General features: G+C 32.2%; 3 protein-coding genes across 3 annotated transcripts in view; 2 read left to right on the top strand and 1 right to left on the bottom strand.

The window, feature by feature from the left end:
- Window positions 1–214: 214 nt before the first annotated feature.
- LOC119832634 (zinc carboxypeptidase-like) lies at window positions 215–5,833 on the bottom strand. The gene is made up of 8 exons (XM_038356324.1): window positions 5,742–5,833; window positions 5,393–5,622; window positions 5,046–5,151; window positions 4,598–4,806; window positions 3,408–3,565; window positions 1,373–1,492; window positions 691–829; window positions 215–324 (listed from the first exon to the last, which is right to left on the bottom strand). The coding sequence occupies exons 1-8, from the start codon at window positions 5,831–5,833 to the stop codon at window positions 215–217; spliced, it is 1,164 nt and encodes a 387-aa protein (XP_038212252.1).
- Window positions 5,834–6,204: 371 nt separating this feature from the next.
- LOC119832482 lies at window positions 6,205–11,418 on the top strand. The gene is made up of 12 exons (XM_038356148.1): window positions 6,205–6,316; window positions 6,402–6,795; window positions 6,921–7,083; window positions 7,157–7,828; window positions 7,912–8,080; window positions 8,189–8,352; window positions 8,803–8,956; window positions 9,178–9,329; window positions 9,738–9,794; window positions 10,205–10,289; window positions 10,604–10,719; window positions 11,248–11,418. Exons 1-12 carry the CDS (start codon window positions 6,205–6,207, stop codon window positions 11,416–11,418), a joined length of 2,409 nt encoding a protein of 802 aa, XP_038212076.1.
- Window positions 11,419–16,734: 5,316 nt separating this feature from the next.
- Window positions 16,735–21,987, top strand: part of LOC119832637 (sodium-dependent nutrient amino acid transporter 1-like) — a 13,499-nt gene continuing 8,246 nt past the window's right edge. The window contains exons 1-5 of the mRNA XM_038356328.1: window positions 16,735–16,839; window positions 19,668–19,739; window positions 20,597–20,867; window positions 21,217–21,430; window positions 21,675–21,718. Coding sequence (XP_038212256.1) covers window positions 16,837–16,839; window positions 19,668–19,739; window positions 20,597–20,867; window positions 21,217–21,430; window positions 21,675–21,718 — 604 coding nt within the window. The 5' untranslated portion in view covers window positions 16,735–16,836. The remainder of the gene's footprint in view (window positions 16,840–19,667; window positions 19,740–20,596; window positions 20,868–21,216; window positions 21,431–21,674; window positions 21,719–21,987) is intronic.

The following is a 21,987-nucleotide window of genomic DNA, read 5'->3' as shown; positions in this document are numbered from 1 at the left end:
AGCCTAATATAGCAAACCAAAAAATATCATTATTGTGAAGACTACTAGTCTAGTACTTATTTTTATTTACCTACTTTAAAAAATTTAAGTACTCTTAAATTCGTCGACTAATGTCCCAAGTTCAAAGCAATTATTACCTATCGTAAAAAAAGGTTAAACTAAAAAAAATGGTACAAAAACCGTAGAAGTTTTTTATTTTAATATCCATATTTTATTAAAACTCCACATCTCGCCCAAAGAATGATAAGGTGTTTTGTTTAGTGCTGCTACGCCAACCTCGTACTAAACTCAGAATGGATGTTATAGTTTTCTTCACATATGTTTCTGAAAATTATTTAAGCTGTAAAATTGATTTATTTTTTTATATGAAAAACAAACCTAAGACGACGAGTATCTCAGAAAATTCGGCAAATAAAGAACATTTAAATTCACAGGCAATGTTCTATGGCCAAAGTATGACAAATGGCTATTATTCTCTTTCATTATGCATTTCATGATGACTAAACATTTCGATATCTCTAAGCAAAAAAAAAAACAGCGTAATAAACACAAATTGATTAATAAGAAGAATTTTTCCCTGTGGAATAGAGTGGATCGACACGTCTTCAAAAATTTACTGTTAATTGCTTCAGCCTAGAATATACACAAAATAGGCAATAGTAATATTAAATACATTTTGTTAATAATCACCCAGTATTGAAGTGTCACTGATATTCGGGAATGTTGGATGAAACGGTTTGAGGAGAAATACGAGATCTGTGCCAAGAACTCCTGAAATGTAGTCCGTCAGGGAGCCAGCAACTCGTCCATCGCTACTCTCTTGATGCACCTACATTGATTGAACAATAACAATACATACATGAGTCACTGTGTTTAACTTTTTGGTTTATATAAAAAAAATGTAAGTATCAATTGAGTACTATTCGAAAGATTGGCTAAAGCCGGAAGCCGAAGTTGACTTGAAAATCGTTACAGAATTATCAGATATTTAAGCAATTAAACACTAGTTTTTATTATAACAGTTATATGTTGTTTTTCAAAATCTGAGCTTGATACTTAATGTAAGTACAGGAGCAGGAATGACTCTCGAGCAGACTCAATGTTCGAGCCTTTTAACTTCTTCAATGGGTAAAAGAAAACATGTTCGAGATCAAAAAAGTTTGACGGCAGTCGATAATTGATATCCGCCAACCGGCGCTTGACTAACGTTATAGATTGTAGCTCTAACGCGTAAGTATATAGGAGATAGGTGTGCAGTGGAACACAAACATAGGCAATGATAACAAGTATGCTGAATGTGAGTGTGCGAGAGATGAATCGTTGCACTGATGCGGTACCAATGCGTATAAATATAAATATAATTTTCTCTCACTTCATAAAGTCGTCCATCAGGCAATCGAGCTTGTCTTGCTGCATACTCGCCGATAGCTTGTAAATTCCTATAGTTGCTAGGTTGACGTAATGAATATCTCCACGGGTACAATATAAATTCCTTTAACAGATTAAACATTTCAGACATGATAAAATCATCAACAGTGTTTCAGGCAATTATATACTTTTCAATAAAGTTGAATATAATTGTAAATTTTTATAATGCCTTTATCAAGATTTCAATAATAATCTTCAATTAAAACTAATTAGTAATAATGAATAAATATCCAAAACATAATTGTTTATACTTGTATAATAAGGATTGGTGCAAATTGTTATGTAAACAAATTAACTATGCAATTGATACAATAAGTTATAAGTATTTGCCTAATTAAACATCGTTCTTATAGGTAAAATTCTAATGCGATAATAAAAAAAGATTTGTTTGTTTGTTTTTTTCGATTAAACTAGAAAACAATTCAAATTTGAAATCTTATACCATTCGAAAACTAAATCTTTACCGACATAGGGCATTTTTATCACTGGTCAATCTTCGCAACGCTGGGGCGAACGGCGCGATCAACTTATTGCAAACATGTTATTATTTAAATAAAAGCTGTGGCAAAAAAAATTGCATAAATGTAACAATTATAATTTCTCTTGCTATCCTTAGTATCAATATAGGTGTGTACCTATATGTACTTATTCATATTTTTTGTGATAGTTTTCAAAGAAGCTGATGGGTCGCCTGATGGTAAGCGACCAGCACTGCCCATAAACATTTTTAGAGAGTATATACCTGTGCCAATGAAATTATGAACTATACTGGATAAGGAATAAGGATATAATTCATGGAGAGATTAATGGAATGGTCTAGGAAGGACAGGGAAACGGATACGGTTCTCGGGGTCTCCACCTCTTTATTCCTCTCTTTTCATAGGTGCTAATTTGTTACGGTAGTCAGGGAGAAAGCACACAGTTTTTTATTGATCCGCCAATTGTGTAAATTAATTTAACAATAAGCTTTATCAAATAAAAAAATCAATTATAATTTCGAGTGTAATGAAGCATAATAAAATATAACCGACCGATTTCGCCAATATATTTTTGTTGAGTTTGTTATTAACAGAATCTTATGAAAGAAACACTATTTGCGCCAAATAATAGAAAACAATACCTACAAGTTGTTTTCTTCTTGTTCTTTTCAAGCGCGAACCCAAGAAAAACAACATAACATCTGTGTATACTGGTATAGTGTATAAGCAGAAGAAAACTTTACGTAAAATAATTGTAGGTATAATTCGAAAAATTATTGACTCTTTTTCCTATCGGATTATTTCGCATCTGCATACCGCTATTATCGGAATTAATCATATCTCATTTATATTATTATTAGTTATGTTACCGTAAGGTCGTAAAAACCGTTGGGTTGTGATCTAACTGGGATGTCTATTGAGGGAAACAGTCGAAAAATTGTGATTTGCAATATTTTCTTGCAATGAAAGGTATCAACTTTCGTCACACTATAATGCGATTATATTGAAGTAATGTATTATGCCGAGAAACTACTTTTACGAGCCGGTGGTTCGCCTCATGGGAAACGATTAACGAAACACGGTAGCATGGTACTATTTATCGTCGGTTTCCTATGGGGGTGCGGTACTTTCCTGCCCAATAGCAATAACTGCCCCAATTCGTACCTAAGCGTGCTCAACTTCTACATTTATACACTTTTCCCAAACGAAGCTACTCTTTCTGTATAGTTTTTGAATAAACCAAACATAACCTATCACTATCATCAGCCCTTATATGTTCCCACTGCTGGGACACAATGATAGCCTATTTCACAATTTAACGGTTTCAAACCGATAGATCTACCGAAAAGAATGCATTTGTAAGCAGTGTGCTTCTAATAAAAAAATTTCACCACTTACAATGTCGCGGGAATCTAGCCCGCAAATGTGTAATCTTGTCGTGTATAGGTACAATTTTACAGTCACAGCTATTTAGAAAGTGATAAAGACACAATAACAAACCTTTTTTGGTACAAAACTTGCATGGACGTTGATTGCTATTTGGAGTACATCTTCAAGTTTATGTATGTATGTGCGAATAGCTTGAGATTCGGCAGCCGAAAATGGTCTAGTTCCTGGATAATATTGGGAACAAACATCTGGAGGTTTGGAAACATCATCTGTAATAAATGATTTGTTTATATGCAACTATCTACTAACATTAACTAGGTACCTTATGTGCCTGCGTAATCGATGTTATCTTTTGCGACAGAATTTAATTCTCGCACGCGATTTTGTAATCTTTGCTCAATAATTGATAGATTGATAGGTGTTTAGCAATATTGAAAATATTGTATTTTTTACGGTTCCGTAGACAACGAAGCCTTGCAATTAGTCTTAGCTACTACGACTTTGCCGACCGTTTGTTTTTGTCTGTCTGTCACCAGGCTGTACTTATCTCATGAACTGTGATAGACAGTTGTTATTTTAATAGAGGATAAATTTCTGCTGCCGCTATAATGAAAAATAATAAAAAAATGGTTGCACGGTCATAATTTGGATGGCTGACCGATTGCTTTGCAGTTGCTCTTTAGCTTATTTGTACAAAACATTTTCTGTCGCGAGTCCGACGCGCAGTGGAAGGTTTTACTTTCGTATGAATTCAAGACATTCCAAGCTTTCTATGACAATATCTTTGCTATCTGTATTAAAATAATTTTTCTTCATCATTTGTGGTAGGTATAAAGTAAGGAATGATCAAGTAAAGTAAGTAGGTGTATTTTGAATTTATCCATATATGATCTATTTTACAGGTTGTTTAGGAGCAATATGACTATTGGTACCTGCTAACTGCTTGTAAGTCATACCTACTTATCTATAGTTCCAATAAGGCTAGATTTTTTTTTATGTCACAGTCGGCAATGGAGGTGGTGGGACGCCTGATGGTAAGCGCTACCACCGCCCATGAACATTTGTAGAGGCGTAAAGTCGATTACAGACCTTACGCCTCTACAAATGGATTGCCGACTTTAAACTGGGAGGGGATTAAGAAAGGATTGGCGAGAGGAATAAAGGAAAGGACTGGGAAGGGGAAGGAACAGAATATGGGCCGATACTAGATATTCTTAATCGAATATTTTAATGATTGATACCTATCTGACATGTTCCTTTTTGTTAATCCGTCCCTTCCCAATCACATCAAAGTCACTTACCTCGCCAATGATAGGCAAAATTCCGATTAATATTTGTACCAAAACAGGTGTCCCCAAGTTCTGTATTTACATTCTTGTGCCACAGAGAAGGTCGGGTGTTATTTCTAGCGGTGATATTACGTGACCATAGCAGTTCTTGGATAGGTCGAAACTTTCGCAAACTTTTAGTAAAATTAAGCGCATCTGGATTCACTACGGGTATGAGGTACCTTTGGAAATATAAAGCTTATAAAATGCATGAGATAAATAATACTGTATTATTCAAGCAACAAGCGGTTAAGGTTGCATACATAAGCAATAAATATGAGTATTATATCTATTATACCTAAATAAAATAATAGCTAATGTAATACAGTTTTGAAAGTCAATTACATATAGGTCTACTAATATACTAATAACTAAGGAATCCACTAAATAGAAAAATCAAGTACAAAATGAAAAGCTTTACCAGTCATAGTCATTAAAAAAGGGCGTTTGATAATTAGCATCATATAATAGTTTTTCAGCCAATTCGATTATTGCATTCGTTGTTCCCCACACCATACCGTTGAGTGCTGTAATCGAAATTCATTTAGAAACTGATTTCCCAAAATTGTACTGGCTTCTATATATGGCTAATAATTAATACTAGCCACCGTCAGTATAAGGTATTGTCTTGACTGATAATCGTAATCGTAATTTTACAAATAGATTCTCGATTTTATCATCCCAATGACCCAATAGATGACATGACGAGATCGTAACCCATACTGAAATTCAAAGCAAAGTATGTAATAAAGGTTTAAAGATACTTACTTCCTATAATGAGTATGCCCGGTTTCCTAGAATGTGTATCGCTGTGTAGTTCTAGAGCTATTATAGAATTGTTGTTTGAAGTGCGTGGAGTGAGGTGTACTAATCGCACCATTTCTGGATCTTCTTTCGCCATGCGATTGGTTATATTTAATAATGTTTCTTGATCAATGTACTGTAAATACTTCAAGCTACTTCCCGTACTCCGTATTTTCCTCATTTTAGCACCCGATCTGAAATGAGTGGTTATTAATTTGTATACAATGATACTTTTGTAGGTTTGAAATAATTTAATTAATATATTACCGGACAGTCTTATTGTGTGAATATTGTACATAAAATAGATACTAACTGCTCATAGTTACGGGGCGGAAATAATATCATAAACAATATTCCAAACAAATACAATACTGAAACCATATATAGTTTAATTTGTAACAACATATTCAATACTTTGTAATATAAAACACACATCAAAATATTTTTCACGTAAGTTGAACTAAACCTATCATGAAACTAATTGTTATTTTTTACTGACATTAAAATATGAACTGAGTTTACGTTTTTCAATGTTTATATAAATAAATATTTAGGCATATATTATCAAATGTTCAAATAGTTAAACATTAAAAAGTCTATTAATAATTCTCTCGCAATAATGTATTTTATTTAGTTTGAATATAAATGTTGAACGAAAAATATACAAAGAGCTTTTAAAAGTCCTTTAAATTCTGGCTATTCTAATGAATTCTTCTTTTATAATGTCATTTCAGAAGTATGTCACGTCAACCTGTGATAATAATATATTTCTTAATATGAATTTTGGTGCTTTTCTGATAATATTATTTAACATTAATATTTATTTAGCGTATGGTTTCAAAGACATCTACACAGAACATGATAATTGTTCATTGTGTACACTATCATGTAAGCTCGGTGAATTCAGTACTATATATGTAAAATATGTTATTAATAACAATAAATACAATAACGTGTGAAATTTTATCGTTAGTCTTTCGCCGAAAACGAGCCCTATCTGAATACACTCGATGGCGCTCTAATCCAGAAACGACACAAGCTTTCATCGTAAAAGTATTGGAAGATGATGTACCCCTTCCAACGCCCCGAAACCAAATTGTTGAAAATGTAACTATCCGCCACACACCTAGACAAATTGTAGCTGTTAACATTCAACCACTTAAAATGGCTGAGGATAAGATGATTGTTGAAAGAGCTACTTTGCGCCCATCTACAGTAACACCGGACCTATCCAAGGAGTATACACGATTTGTGCCGCCTACAACTTTAACTATAGCGCGTCATGAAGGTGACATAGTCCTAGATAGAGTATCTCCGGTTATTATTAATGATAAAATTCCCCCCATAAAACCAAAGAGCAAAGGTAAGTTTTCTCTTATATCTTATCTATATTTTTGATATAGACGTGTGTTTGATTGATGATTGATGTTATTGAATATTATTCAATAGTTCTTAAGGGAGAACAACAGGTTGGGCCGATACTAAAATTCAGTGGAGATCGTCACGTCCAGCGTGATGAAAGCCCTCCATCGGGTCCACAGTTTATTCAGAGGTCCAATACCGAAGTTGTTAGACAATATGCTCCAGTAGCTACTGTTTTTTTCACTAAGCAAAAGACGTTGGGACCGCTAACTCCACGAACTGTTGATAAATTTGTAAGTATTCATTGAAATGTTATGTTGACAAATTACTTATGCATAAATAAAAACAATAATAGTTTAACTTTAGATATTATATAAAACATCAAGACATCCTACAAGAACTTCACCTTTATCAGATATTATAGTTCCAATGAGAACGCCTGACTTTTTCAATATTTTGACCTTTGATGACGATTCAGACAATCTTATCAAATTTGATAAAGCATTTCCAACGCGTACAACATATAAACCAATTGAAAGTCTGCAAAATACTTCTACAAATAAGCTTATGATTGATGAAGATGACAATGCAATAGAAACAACAATACGCACGATCGATGTTCAGAGACGAAAAGGTATTGTAAAGAAAATTACAGATAAGGAAATTGATGCATATAACATGGTACTGTATGGCGATGAAGAAGGCGAAAGCACAAAAAAAAATTTACATGAAAGTACAGATTCTTACGAAGACATTGAAGACAAAGCTAGCAGGGATAGTTCTGTAAACAACGCAAAATCTGGTACATCTCATGGTGTAGAAGAATATGATAATACTACCGAATTACTATCACATCTGGAGTATGATGACGACGATGACTTCAAAAATGGAACAACATTGACTACCAGAATTTTACAAGGGCTCGTTGATTTTGAACTAACAACTAAATCTTTAAAAGAAGAAATTAAGAAAAATCGAACCTGCAATCTCATAAAACTAAGACAACTTAGTTTTAATTCACCCCGTACGCTGCACGAGGTAAATCTTTCATAATAACTCAAACTTATTTATTATGTAAAAATATTATTATTATGTATTATTATGTACAAATATTATTGTAGATAACATCACAGCTAAAGCAATGGGCCGAAGAAAGTCCAGTAGCCAAATGGATAGATATCACTGCGGGAAATTTTACCGTCATGGAAAATCCGATTCATATGATGATTGTAGATGATCCGACTAGTGGACAAATAGTATCAGCTAAACAGACTGTTATGATAATTGCTGGTATCTGATTTATGAAAACTATATTATAATAATGATTGATTTAAATATGTTAATTGTAACGATTTATATTACTGTAATTTTATTTATATGATACTTGCGTCCTATTAGGAATCCAAGGTAGAGATCATCACTCAGTTGCAGCTGCTATGTATGTGCTGTACCAACTTATAGAACGGAGTGAAGCACACGCTGACCTCCTGACCAAATATCGTTTTTGGATTATTCCTGTATTCAATCCAGATGGATATGCGTATTCCATGACTTTTCCCCATGTAAGTGGATACTATGAATACTGTAACTAGGCGCTCGTCCTTAGTCTGTCTCACAGAGCGAAGCTGCTTTCTATAGGTGAATTTATTTTTGAAAAGAGTGTAGTGGTTTTTATGTGAAAACATTACGTACATCCACATGATTCATCTTCATAATATTAGTCTATGTTTATGTTTCTGTAATACATAATTATTTAATTTTGGAGAGATGGCATACGAGAAGGAAAGCAAGAACGCAATCATTAAATTTGCTAATTCAATATAAATTGCTTTAACAACCCCTTTTGATATTTAAATTGAACCTTTAATATAAATGCCTCTTTTGTAATATTGATCTGTTGTAATAATCACTGTAAAACGTTATCTCGAAGATGAAAGGACTTTAACATAATTCTAATTTTATGCGTTTCATATATTTTGGAATTTGAAATATTACTTATATTTCGCCATTAGCGCAGGGAATGGATGAAAAATCTGAAACAATCGTGGGCGTCATGTAAGGCGCGAGATTCTTGCAAGGCTTGCGAGTTGTATGGCGTCAGATGTACAATTCAACCTTGCTATGGAGTTAATTTAGACCGTAATTTTGAATATCAATGGATCCCAAGTACGTGCTATAAAATAAATTAGTGATGAAAATTTTAGTTACTGGCTATCTCACAATATTTTTATAGAATGTTTGTATGTAACCGACTCCTTTAGACTAGATTTGATCCACAATAAGATAATCCACAAGAAGAATTTAATTCATGTTTAGTACATTCATCATCTTATTTTCAAGCGTTATAACTCTGAAACTATATTTATTTATTGTTATACTATTTCTAGCTGAAGAGTTACGTTCAGAGCATCCGTGTGGTCCTCTATTCGCGGGTCCCAGGCAGCTGAGTGAGGCCGAAACGCGTGCACTAACACACTACTTACATGAACAAAAGACCCCTCTTTACACCTTCATAGCGTTTAAAGAGGGAGACGTCTTGGTAAGATACCGTGCGTTATTTCTATATCAGTGCTTTTCAATTTACAGAAGAAAGTTTAATAGTTCAGGGTCCATTAGTAATGGTGTGTGGTGGTGGATAGCCAACCATTGACAGTTACTTTTCATAATTATTGTTTTTGTTGATTTAAAAAAGAATAATAATAAGAGCAATTCGAATGTATAATTTTCCTGGAATATATACTGGAAATATTCCAGGAAAATGATACATTCGAATGATTGATATGAGCATGCATTATATTTTGATCATGTTTTATATCGTTTAGGTTTGTTTCTTTAGTTGCCTCTTACAATTTATTCAAATAGATTCAGAAAAAATCACATAGTTATATAATGTTTATACATTGCTAAAAGACCAATTGTTACTTATTAAATGTTTCCACTCTTTTAGGGGGTGATGTATCCATATTCACATACGCGCAAGAAAAGAGCTTTTGATCACGTTTATGTGAGTATAATAAAGCAATCGATTATAATTATGTGATAACTGATAACTGGTGTTAGGGAATAATCTACCATATCTAATCACACTACGGTAGTAACAAATATCGCGACTTTACTTTTAATTTGACTTTATATAGTACTGTGTTATCCAAAATCTATTGATTCAACTAAACAATCAGTGCTAGAGATAAAGAATTGCCTAATACATTGTCTTTATTTACACATGCGTAACATTAATCTAAAATCTCTATGTAATGACAATCTATATAAAACTTTACAATATATTAATGCAATGTTTGTACAGATGGTTTTATGTAGTTTATTGTTTAATTTAATTAGATGGTTTTGACATGTTAGTCTGTGTATATTAACAATGTATAAGATGTGTAGAAATGAACAAACATTATTATATAGAGACAACGAGCATCAAGTGCTGCAGCTGCTGCTTACAGCATCAGTGGTCGGCCCTACGTAGCTGGCCAAACTTCGGAATTCCTGCGTAAGTAAAATTTCTCACACTTGAAACATTACCAGGATTTCCACTCTAGCCTAGTGTTATAAAAATAATAATACTATTAATACCATTTTTAATTTCGCTAATTTCTATAACTTTAGGATCTTAATAGTCTTCTTCCTATGATTCTCATTGTTTCGTAAAAAATTTAGCATAGAAAATTTTCCCTAACATTGTTTAACCTTTACTAATACGTTTATTTTTTCCTTTGAAACACTGTTTTGTGTATAAATACATTATATTCCGTTTGCTTTTGCATATGTAGTTTCATCAATGTATTTCGTCTTTGATTTAAACAGCGCTTTACGCTGGCGGAATAGAAGATTGGGTTGATGGCCACTTAGGTATAGACAATACCTATACAGTAATGATGTTCCGACCTTCAGACTCCCATAATTCCAGAATTATAACCGAAGTTAGTTATTTTTCGTTAACTTGTTTATGCCTTAAGTCCATTATTTATTCAGTAGAAAAGCAAAAATTATTTTTTTGTTTATGTCACCATCGACAATGGAGCTGTTTGGTCGCCTGATGGTAAGCAACACCGCTGCCCATGAACATTTGGAGAGGCGTAAGGTCGTTTGCAGACCTTACGCCTCTACAAATGGATTGCCGACTTAAAGTTGGAATGGGATTAGAAAAGGATTGATTAGAGGAATGTAGGAAAGGAATGGGAACGGTAAGGAAAGGGATATGGGCCTCCGGCTCCCCCACTCACCGAACGAAACACAGCAGTATGCTATTTCACGCCGGTCTTCTGTGGGGGTGTGGTACTTCCCCGGTACGAGCTGGCCCAATCCGTGCCGAAGTGTTCTCGAATACCACATATAAAAAAGTAAAAGGTACACAATAGTGTACTGCATAAGAAGTTTGTCCTAAAAAAAAACTCCTGTCTTTAGCTTCATCTTTATTAAAACAATCCATATTAATTTATATTTTACAGAGAGTAGTTCACGAAGCATATGCGGCTATAGATACGTTGCTCTTACAAAGCGTAGAGCCCTTGGGACCACCGCCCGTGACAATAACTCGATCCAGAGCAAACATCGTATCCCCTTTACCTTTCTTATTGCTTTTTCTATCCACAAGATTATTATATTTTGCAGCTCTTTAGAATGTATGTAAAGGTGCTACGTAGAGTAGAGCTTGATAGAGATATTCATATTAATACTCTTAATATCAAGTTGTTATTGGAGTATAATGAAATGTACTCGCTAATTGATATTTCGTTTGGAGATTTAATTGAGTTTTGAAAAGTGAAATCATTGAACTGTATCATGTTTTGAATGTAAATATAATTTTCACAAATTACTTAGATCTTTATTTTAATTTAAATTAGGTAAAGATATTTATCGCGATTTGTCATATTAGTGCGCATGTATCAGAAGGTTTCCATTACGTATTGTAATGAAACATATACTGTTTTTTCTAAAATACTGACTATGAAAATTCGTAGAATGCATGTTTCATTATGTACTTACAGTGAATCGCAGACAAGCAAAGCATTAGAATGAAAAGGTACAATTTCGACAATCACTATTTTAATAATTATTAATCCTATAAGTAATTTTTAATGTTATACACACACATAACATAACAGCTATAATATAATAGTATTATCTGTGATAGTTGGTATTGTTCATGGTATTATGTTCCTCCACGTTTCTTCTTTACAATAATATCTTAATTCATCTGTTGTATGTTTTTATTTTTGGTAGAAATTATTAATTGAATTGTAATACATTACTGTCACGTTATCAGTTAAAACTATTATTCACCGCTTGAAATCGGAATGATTAATACTTTCGTGTGTTTATTGAATTATTGAAAATATGTATTTTATTTTTTAATCAATTAGTAAGAGCCTGTTATCTACAAATTTATATACGAAAGAAAAGCTTTATATCCCAAACTTAGTACAGTTTTTACGCACTAATGTTCTTGAAGAATAATGCACAAACAATACATTAAAACAATAAATAATACACTACCCACATTGCATTTGAAGACACACACATACATACATTCTTATGTATTACTTTTTTATTGTCGAATTTCGACTATTGGATTACTAGTCTTAAGTTTTAATTTGAGGATATATATTAAACCTAAAGATGACTGACTGACTGACTGATGGACTGACATAGTGATCTATCACCACACAGCCCAAATCACTGGACGGATCGGCTGAAATTTGACAAGCAGATAGATATAAAGACGCAGGCATCTGCTAAGAAAGGATTTTGATAAAATCTAACCCCAAGGGGATAAAATAGGGGATGAAAGATTGTACCATGAAAATTTATGAAGACCGCGCGGGCGAAGCTGCGGGCAATAACTAGTTAGTTAAACCTACAGTGGTGTTACTTTTTGCCTGTTTATTGGTTACAACTGTACCGTTACAGCTTGTCTAGTCTTATTCACTTACAGATAAAAAAGTGTTTCCTTAAAATCTAAAATAATAATAGTAAACTAAGTATTCAACAAAACTCAATCTTGCTGAGGTGGACCCGTTATGGATTCATCATATCTGTCTGTCTGTCCGTCCGTATGTCACAGCCGACATTTTCCGAAAATACTTTTAAAACTTTGTAAGTAGAGCTCAACATTTTTTTACAAAATAATAGCCTATGGGGTAAATGAATAAAGTATTGAGGTTTCTGTCTTTCTATACTGAATAGTTTGCACGAGAGACACTTCCAAATTAATAAAAGGAAAACTTCTAAAATGAGAGAATGGTAAAACTGATATATATTCAGTAATTGTTTATGTATCAGTGAATGGACAGATCCTCCTAACACTGGTAGTGTCTAGCAAGAGAGCCTGAGCCACAATCCACTGTTACAAATAATGTAAAATCTATTAAATAAAGATTTAGCATGTCATGTTATTATTTTATGTGTTATAACGCAAAAACATACCATCGAACCTAATTTCTTAAAAATTACTAAATGGAAATTGCGAAATGGAAGCGATTGTCAATAACACTTACATCATTAGCTATTAAATTAAATACGCTTGTTATCATAAATACTTCCTGAGATTGATTAAATAAACCCCAACAGCAAACTTTAAAATTGCAGGCATTGTTAACTATTCGACGTGTCGTGTTTATATGGATGTAGTTATGCTACTGACTAGCGAAATTTCAAGAACTCTAGACTGGTTTACATCGGTGATATACTCGGTGAGTACTTCATACAAAATCTCTTATTCATATTCACCATAAAACTATGTTCTTTTCCAGGGTCAATTCTATCTACATACAAATTTTTCTTACAATCGATACAAACACACACAGACAGCGTTACTTAGATAAAATTCAAAGGCTTTCGTCTCAAATAGTTGAAACAATTCTTATCGTTTCTAGTTTTGAATCTTGGATTAGGTTAATAGTAATTGAACTTTAGGACAAAAAAAATCAACCTTAGTATTAATAATAATTAGGGAAAAACTCTTTCTACGTAATTGAATCTAATATCAGTATTTATTCATATATATAAACTTATAACAAAGAAATAAGCTCATTAGAATGATCGAAACCAATAAATAACATTAACAATAACATACCTACAACAACAGCAACGGACGAGATATAACGCAATATAACCCAATGTTCTTAGTATTATAGCATTCCCGACATTTATTTTATATGATAAAATAATACCCCTTTAGATATTATCATATTACTCGTAATATTCAGACTCTGATATCTTAAAAGTTACCAGCTACCGACATTAGGTACTGTGTATAGTCTCGTAGACTATCGAGAAATTTTACATTATACTAAATGCGCCTTCAAAAGAAAAAGCGACAAACAAACAAAATAGCAACACTTTACAGCGACAGTGACCATATAAGGAATAAATCGCGTTTAAAACCCGTTAAAAACTTTTTAATTTCTAAATGTATAATACTCGCGTGAAATCAAACACAAGAAAATAATAACATTATATCGTAATTGACCTTAGCTCCTCCAAATGTTCATGGGCGGTGGTAGCACTTACCATCAGGCGAGCCACCAGCTCCATTGCCGACGATGACATAAAAAAAAATCTAGATTTGCAAATACTAAATGATTTTTAGTTAATGGATTATTTATTTTATTATTATTACAATTAATTGTAAAATTTGTCCGTCCATAATAATCCTAAAGTGTCTAGGTACTGTGAACATAAAAAAAAATATGCTGACCTGGGCACAAGTAATAAAAATATATTTATCTCAAATATGACTTTTCCTTAGATATTGCGTAAAATGAAAAATTATTTAAACCATTAACCACTACCAATAATTTATTGATTGTTATTATTGTCTCAACTGTTATAAATGCTATTATTTTTATTATTTATAATAATTTTATATAAAGTTCAGATAGTACTTAGTGTACCTAGTCAATCGATTTAAAAATATCTTCCGCGAAGGCACCTTGGGCTTTGTTATTTACCTCAAGTCAATCCGGACGAAGTCAGAGTAAGTAGCTAACTATAAATAATTATCTAAATATCGCCTTAAAATATCAAGCTAAATTATTAAATTTATTTATAAACACATAGAATATAATAATAGTTCAGAGACGAAACGATATTTCGGCCATCGCAGCCGCGGCGACTAGAACATGTTAATCAGTGGCGTAGCTATCATAGGGCCAGGTGGTGCAGTGCACCAGGGCCCTCTAACCTCAGCTTTGAAAGAGGGGAGGAGGGCCCGATTCTTTCCCTATGCACCAGGGCCCTTGTCCCTCTAGCTACGCCACTGATGTTAATTGTCCTTTTCGGATTTTTAGAAGCACAACACAAGGTACACACTCACTAATAATTTGAAGTTGTTCTCAAATAATCTTTATAAAGTAGGTATCTTCTAACACCTTAAAGAAGATAGATGTCAGAATTTATACTTAGGGCTAAAACAACAAACAAATTATAGGTAATTGTAGAATATCATTATAATCGATTTAAAGGATAATCTTTCGACGATAATCTATTATCATTTTTGGTTAATTCCAATGAATTAGGTATCCAAAGAAGCTATGTTAATAATAACTAATAACTTCATCGAGAAATAATTTCCTTTTGTTTTATTAGAAGTTTGGAAACGACTATCTTATTTACTTAATGTTAAATTGTATATGTCTCTCTCTAAATTAGTCCAAACAATTAAAAAGTTATTTTCATGATCAAATGTTGCTACTAAGTAAGAGCTTATTAAATTTTATCATTAAACGTTACCTAATCAAGTTACAACTTTGCACTATGGGAACGCTAATCTACGATATGAACGATTACATTTTTTCTTAATGAGTCAAGGTCACGCCTACTGTTTGGTTTTGGATTCAAAATTTATGAAAAAAAAAAATCTCTTCAATTCGAAAGAATTTTAATGTGCTATTATGTAGATACCTGCAGTATGGAAGAGATGTACCCATGTTAACTAATGTGATGAATTTTAGATCCCGATCCTTGATTGGTCAGATACCTTATCTGCGTTATTACAATTTATAAAAAAATATTCATTCATAAAACAAATATGCTATCAAAATATTTCCGATATTTTACGACGACAAAAATCTCATAAACTTTATCTTCTAATTTGAATAACAAAAGTTATTATTACGTTATTAAGCATTCTTATCAAATTAAGAACCAAGTACTAAATGGTATTATGCTAGTATAAGATGATTGATGGGCTTATGATAAAATCGATGCACTTTATTCGTTATTTCATATTAGCCAAAAGTTTGCAAGACCGAAATCGACATATACATATACTGGTGCCCCGCCCCGGCTTCGCCCGTAGTACATATATAGCCTACAGTCTAACTCAATAAATGGGCTATGTAACACTGAAAGCAATTTTCAAATCGGACCATTAGTTCCTGAGATTAGTGCGTTCAAACAAACGAACTCTTCAGCTCTATAATTCAGTATAGATATTTCCGAAAAAGGCAAGGCCTGCTTGAGGAATCTTTAAGCATGAAAAACCACAATAAAACAATTACACTTTTGCATTCTTGAATCGCCTGATACAACACATGCCTACGCCTAATAAAGCAAATGGGCGGCATTTCAATAGTTATGATTCGAAATTTAACCTCTCTGTGTTATTAATACGTCTCTCATAAATGTAACTTCTAAATTATGTTTGTATTTCTGTCTTCTTGATGCATGTGCATTTCACCTGAAATGTGTTTGTCTCTTTATTGGTAGAGATTAGTTAAGGGAAAAGTCTCCTTCTAACAAGGTAACTGTAACGGTACGAGAACGACCCTCCCTTTCGAAAAGAAATTGACAAGAGAAAACTGAACTCCATCTACCCCGATAAGAATAATCATTTTAAAAATTAGCTTAGATAAGTATATAGCTCAGCAAGACAAACCGGCGATAGATATAATTATATAAAACCATGCTGATTACAACGAAGAACTTCATTCGTGAGTTAATCCTTTAGTGGTGTAGTGTTTTTTATATTATTTATGCGCCGTGCATTGGAAACCTTGGATCTATAGTGAAAGGTCTCATCTCAATATATCAAAATGGTAATCTATCTATCATTATTTTATAAACAGATTTTTGAATTAAATCTTATTGTTTTGAACACTTAATCGTTTTTTCTGTATGAATAAAAATGCAATGTAAAAAAGCAAGTGCATTGAAGTCAGTGTTATTATTGTAAGAAAATAAAAGCAAAAAGTATCGACACAAAGAACATTTTTCTTAAATCATTTTGTGTTTGGACATTTTTGTCAGAGTGAATGAAAAACTCACAGCTTAAAACCCGCGCCATCGCATGCATAATCAAAGAACAAATGCTCCGGGTTTTTCCCCCGTATACTTCCCGTTCCCGTGGGATTTCTGGGGTAAAAATATATTTGCTAAAATTACCTTAACTGTCTTTTCTCGAGTCACCAGATTTCATCCAAATCGGGTCAGGGGCTTAGGCGTAAGGAAGAGACAATCAGAGTTATTTTTGCATTAATAGTAGACAACGGGCATAGCAAATGGCTAAGTGTATGGACATGGACACGTGATTTGTGTAAATTATGCGTTATTGTTATTTTCAATATCATATATTGCTAATTATTTGGTGATATGAGATAAAATACGTACCTACGTTTATTTTAATGCACAGTCATATAATAAATTCCATTAAGCCTGATTAGATTGACAAAATATTATAAAAGTAATAATAATGCAGGGTAGGTAGGCGGTTAAGAAATATTTTTAAAAAAGGTTAATTTATTTATTTAGAAAAAATAATAACACTTTAAAATTATTGTGTACGAAAAAAATATTTACATTTAAAATAAACCAACCATAATAAAAAAATATAATAAGGTCTTAAGTATTCATCTGCTGATCTTTGCCAAATTTAATTAAAGTGCAATGACAAAAAGATAACTGTTTTATCTATTTATGCCATTGAAACATTTATTTACCTGTTCTTCGTTATTTTTTATAACACAGCGGTAAAATAATAAACAAATATTTGATGGCAGTAGGAGATGTATTTTATTCGTTATAACTCTTCGTTAAATTTAAATATTATTAATAAGCAAAAAGAGGTTCTTTCGGGGGGTTTGTAAAACTTTCTACCAAAATTGCCCAACTTTCCTTTAATTTGGTTAACATTATGTTTTGTATGATTAACATTTTTATGATAACACATGGAGACGTGAAAAAGTAAAAATAAAACACAAAAAAACGTACCAGAAAAATGCAAAGATTGTGATGTTTGGTATACCTAGTGACAAATCAAAACAGTCTCGAGTGACATTCATCTCACTACATCCATTGGAAATATTTGTAAGAAAAGGAATTGTTTGAAAGCTAATATAGAAAAAGGATACTCTATGATAAGACTTCATGTTTGTGTGTCTAGAGGTGTGCCCTTGTAATAATTTGCTGCGGCATTTACGATATCTAACATCTTCAATGAATATACAGGTACATATTATGTACTGCTTATAACAAGAACAAAAAAAATGCACTCTGTATAGATATATTGAAGCAATATTAGCTAAGTATTTTGGAAATGTTTTGCAAGGCCGAAACCGACACTACCTACTAATCACTAAATATCGCGTTTATTGGAGTATAGGTTTTAAAAATGAAGCGATGGTATTGAAATATACTTTTATTGTAATGATGCAGCAAGAAAAACAAGTGACAACTAAAACTCAAAGTGCTCTACCACGACCCTTAGTTAAATTTTTTATAACTATGTATGGTTGTCTATACATTTGCTTAACAGCGTTAAAAATATCTACGCTTAATGAATGAGTGAATGAATAAAAACTATTGCAATACACTATAAACGTTTTATTATAATAATAATACAATACAAATTGTAAATAAATGAATAATGAAACTAATTTCCTTGAAACTAGGTTTAGGTACTTTTATTATTGTAATTAGCTTTGATAAAACTGATTCACCGAAAGTTACCAATATCAACAATGTCAACCATTATCATATTATCCATTATAATATATCTATCCTTCGAAAGATAAATAAAAATACTATGTTTTGAATATACTAATTTAATCTTGATTTGATTTAAGGTTGATACATACAAAGCCACTGTTCATTAATTTAAGAGTACTTAGTTCATATCTATGTATTAGGTAATTTAATTACACATTAAAATTACAAATAATTAATTAGCGCACTAATAAAAAACATACCGTAAATTTGAAAAATCATTTTGTGGAAATAATAGGTACCTTAATTGGGTATAACTTGTAACCCGGATAATGATGCCGGAAAGGAAGTTCATGATAAATGTATTAAGATACCCTTGCATAAAATATAAAGAATAGGAACGCTTTTATAGTTAAGTATGAAAGCGAATTGTGTATTATCACGTGGAAAACACTGAAAAGTTTGCATTATTTACCTACGAATTTTAATATAGGTCGCCATAAAATAAGGCTTTGAGCCGTCATTAAATTTCTGTTAGATGACGTTGACAAAGAATTTATGTGTAAACTATTGAAGCAAATAGGTAATACCTAAGAGGTAGAAAAATGTTGTAATTAGACAACCTCTTTTAATTTTTTTAGACCGCCTCCTTGGTACAGTGGTTAACGCATAGAACCGAGGGGTCCTGGGTTCGATTCCCGGTGGGGACGCACAATAAAAAAAAACGTCTCGGTCTGGCAGGACACAGAAGACTGATCACCTACTTGTCCATAAAAAAAATTGATCAGTGAAACAGATGTATATCATCTGCCCCATACCCCAGTAGGGGACACAAGACTTCACTTTTTATTTTTTTTACCGGCATTATTAAAAACAAATAAATTAAGCTTTAAAAAATACTTTACACAAAACTGTATTTTTAGCTATTTATTCTTATTCTCAGAGCAAACCGGAAAGCAACGGGTTGTCAAATGAAGGTTTCAGTGATGCAGGAAATGATCCACCAAAGAAGAAGGTAATTGTAATTACTTGCTACATATATTTATACACTTATAATCTTATATCTACAAAAATCTTGTTACAGAATATTCAGCTTAAACTCCGAAACTATTTAAGCTATTTTGATTACCTTAAATTTCTTATACAAAAAAGTAATGCGACGTCGCTGTTTCAAAGCCTAGTATAATATAATGATGACAAATAAAGCATTTACATACAGACTAAAAGTATATTTTTGTATTTTTCTTATAATATATTTAACTAAATCAGATAGATACGTGACTAATCATTTGTCACCATATTTATACACTCCTTTATTTTATTAGTGTCCATTTAAGTACGCGTAAAGATATAAAAGTAAAATAATAAAGTTATATAAGATAGTCTGTGATACTAAGAAATAATAAACACTATATTTCTTCGTATACATCTGCTTATATTACAGAAAAATAAAAATTATATGATAAGATTGTAATTATTATTTTATATTGCACTTCTTCCTTTGTACAGCGGATTAGATTATAAGTACCTGTATTTACATAATAAGTTATTTCAGTTATATTATATCATGTTCGAAAATTTGTAAGTATATGTTTGGATGTATTTTGTAACTGTTTCGTGCCACCGAACGTATATTTAAGATAGTAGGCAAAGATGTAGTATATGTTTTGTATTAGAAACAGAGATAAACAATATAAATACTAGTTTTTGGCTGTGGTTCCGGCAGCGGGTGAAACCGCATAAAACAGATAGCCATCCATAAGTTTAGCATTATAAATCTTTCGACAATGTCGGCTATCATAAAGGATGAACTCTCCGATATTTTATAACCATTCAATATATGTGAACATTTATTATGATTATGATTTTTAGGAAGATGTGGAGGTGGATGAAGAACCCGAACGTGCCATGTGGGGAAATCAAATCGAGTTTCTCATGTCATGTATTGCCACTTCTGTGGGTCTGGGAAACGTTTGGCGGTTTCCCTTTGTCGCTTATCAAAATGGAGGAGGCGCATTCCTCATCCCATACATCATTGTACTTATCTTAGTGGGAAAACCCATGTACTACTTGGAAGGTGTTTTGGGACAATTCAGTTCAAGGAATTCGGTAAAAATTTGGTCCATGTCACCTGGTATGAAAGGTTCGTGTTATTTGTAATTGCTATAAATTGTAAATTTAAAAATGTCAAAATGTACATACATACATATGTATGAAATAAATAAATAAATTAAAATTCGAATTAAATTAATAAAATTAAGAAAAATTAAAGATTAATTAGTTATTATTGTCATTAAAATCCATTCACCATAAGTATTTCGTATTAAAATAGTTAATCCACAATTATTTTAATGAGATCCGAATGTTTGTATAGCGTTTATGTATTCGGCATCAAACTCCTAATTAGCTCATTCATTAATATTGTAGCCAAAATTGCCAGATGAACTCTCAGTAACATATTTTAATTAAATGGTTGTTATTGTATCTAATAGGTACTGGATACGCTCAAGCCCTGGGATGTGGATACATTCTCTCGTACTACGTATCTATCATCGCTTTATGTTTGTATTATTTATCTATGAGCTTCCAATCTACACTTCCTTGGGCTGTGTGTGATCCGTCCTGGGAAAACTGTGTGCCATCAGGCCAAACGGAGAATATTGATCACACTATCAATGGAACTAGCAGCGCTGAGCTTTACTTTACGTAAGATTACTTCTATAATTTTAACAAAACATTATAATACCAAAGTTCGCTAAAACGAAATAAATCGTCTATCCAATTATTTTTTTGGGTTTGTTCCTCGATAACTGTTAATTTTAAACCGATTAATTTTGTGTTTGATAGGAAAAACCGGTAGCTTCTCTCCTTGGAATAGCGGTGACATTATTTATAGAAAAGAATTATTGTTTTGCATATTGCATATTAATTATTTCTCTTTATATTTTAGGCGTACAGTTCTTCAGCAAAGCGATGGCATCGAAGGTGGTCTGGGTTTGTATTTTATTTCTATTAGTAATTTGAATTTTATTAAATGTCTTCTTAGTCCATGTAAAGTTACATTAATTGCGTTGCGTTTCTCAGAAGTCGCATTTTTTTATACGAAGAGTTCATCGACAAACAAAGAAGAACAATTATTATATAGTAATTTTATTTTATAATTATAAAAAATCTCAATAACTTTAACTTATTTCTACTTTAGGTATATCAAGTAAATAAAAATTGCGTGCCCTGAGAAATGCATGCCAAGACCCAAAATAGTT

Source organism: Zerene cesonia, chromosome 15 (genome assembly GCF_012273895.1).
Source record: "Zerene cesonia ecotype Mississippi chromosome 15, Zerene_cesonia_1.1, whole genome shotgun sequence".
NCBI lineage: Eukaryota > Metazoa > Arthropoda > Insecta > Lepidoptera > Pieridae > Zerene > Zerene cesonia.
Note: the sequence above shows the minus strand (reverse complement) of the source record. Positions and strands in the feature narration are given on the sequence as shown.

Bases quoted from the DNA above. Each gene is read 5' to 3' on its own strand.
- LOC119832634 (XM_038356324.1), bottom strand. From the start codon at position 5,833: ATGTTGTTACAAATTAAACTATATATGGTTTCAGTATTGTATTTGTTT. The intron at 830-1,372 runs GTGAGAGAAAAT...CAATCAATGTAG, and splicing joins CTGATGGACGACTTTATGAA to GTGCATCAAGAGAGTAGCGA. The intron at 325-690 runs GTGATTATTAAC...AATAATTTTCAG, and splicing joins CAGTGACACTTCAATACTGG to AAACATATGTGAAGAAAACT.
- LOC119832482 (XM_038356148.1), top strand. From the start codon at position 6,205: ATGAATTTTGGTGCTTTTCTGATAATATTATTTAACATTAATATTTAT. The intron at 6,317-6,401 runs GTAAGCTCGGTG...TTTTATCGTTAG, and splicing joins TTCATTGTGTACACTATCAT to TCTTTCGCCGAAAACGAGCC. The intron at 9,330-9,737 runs GTAAGATACCGT...CCACTCTTTTAG, and splicing joins TTAAAGAGGGAGACGTCTTG to GGGGTGATGTATCCATATTC.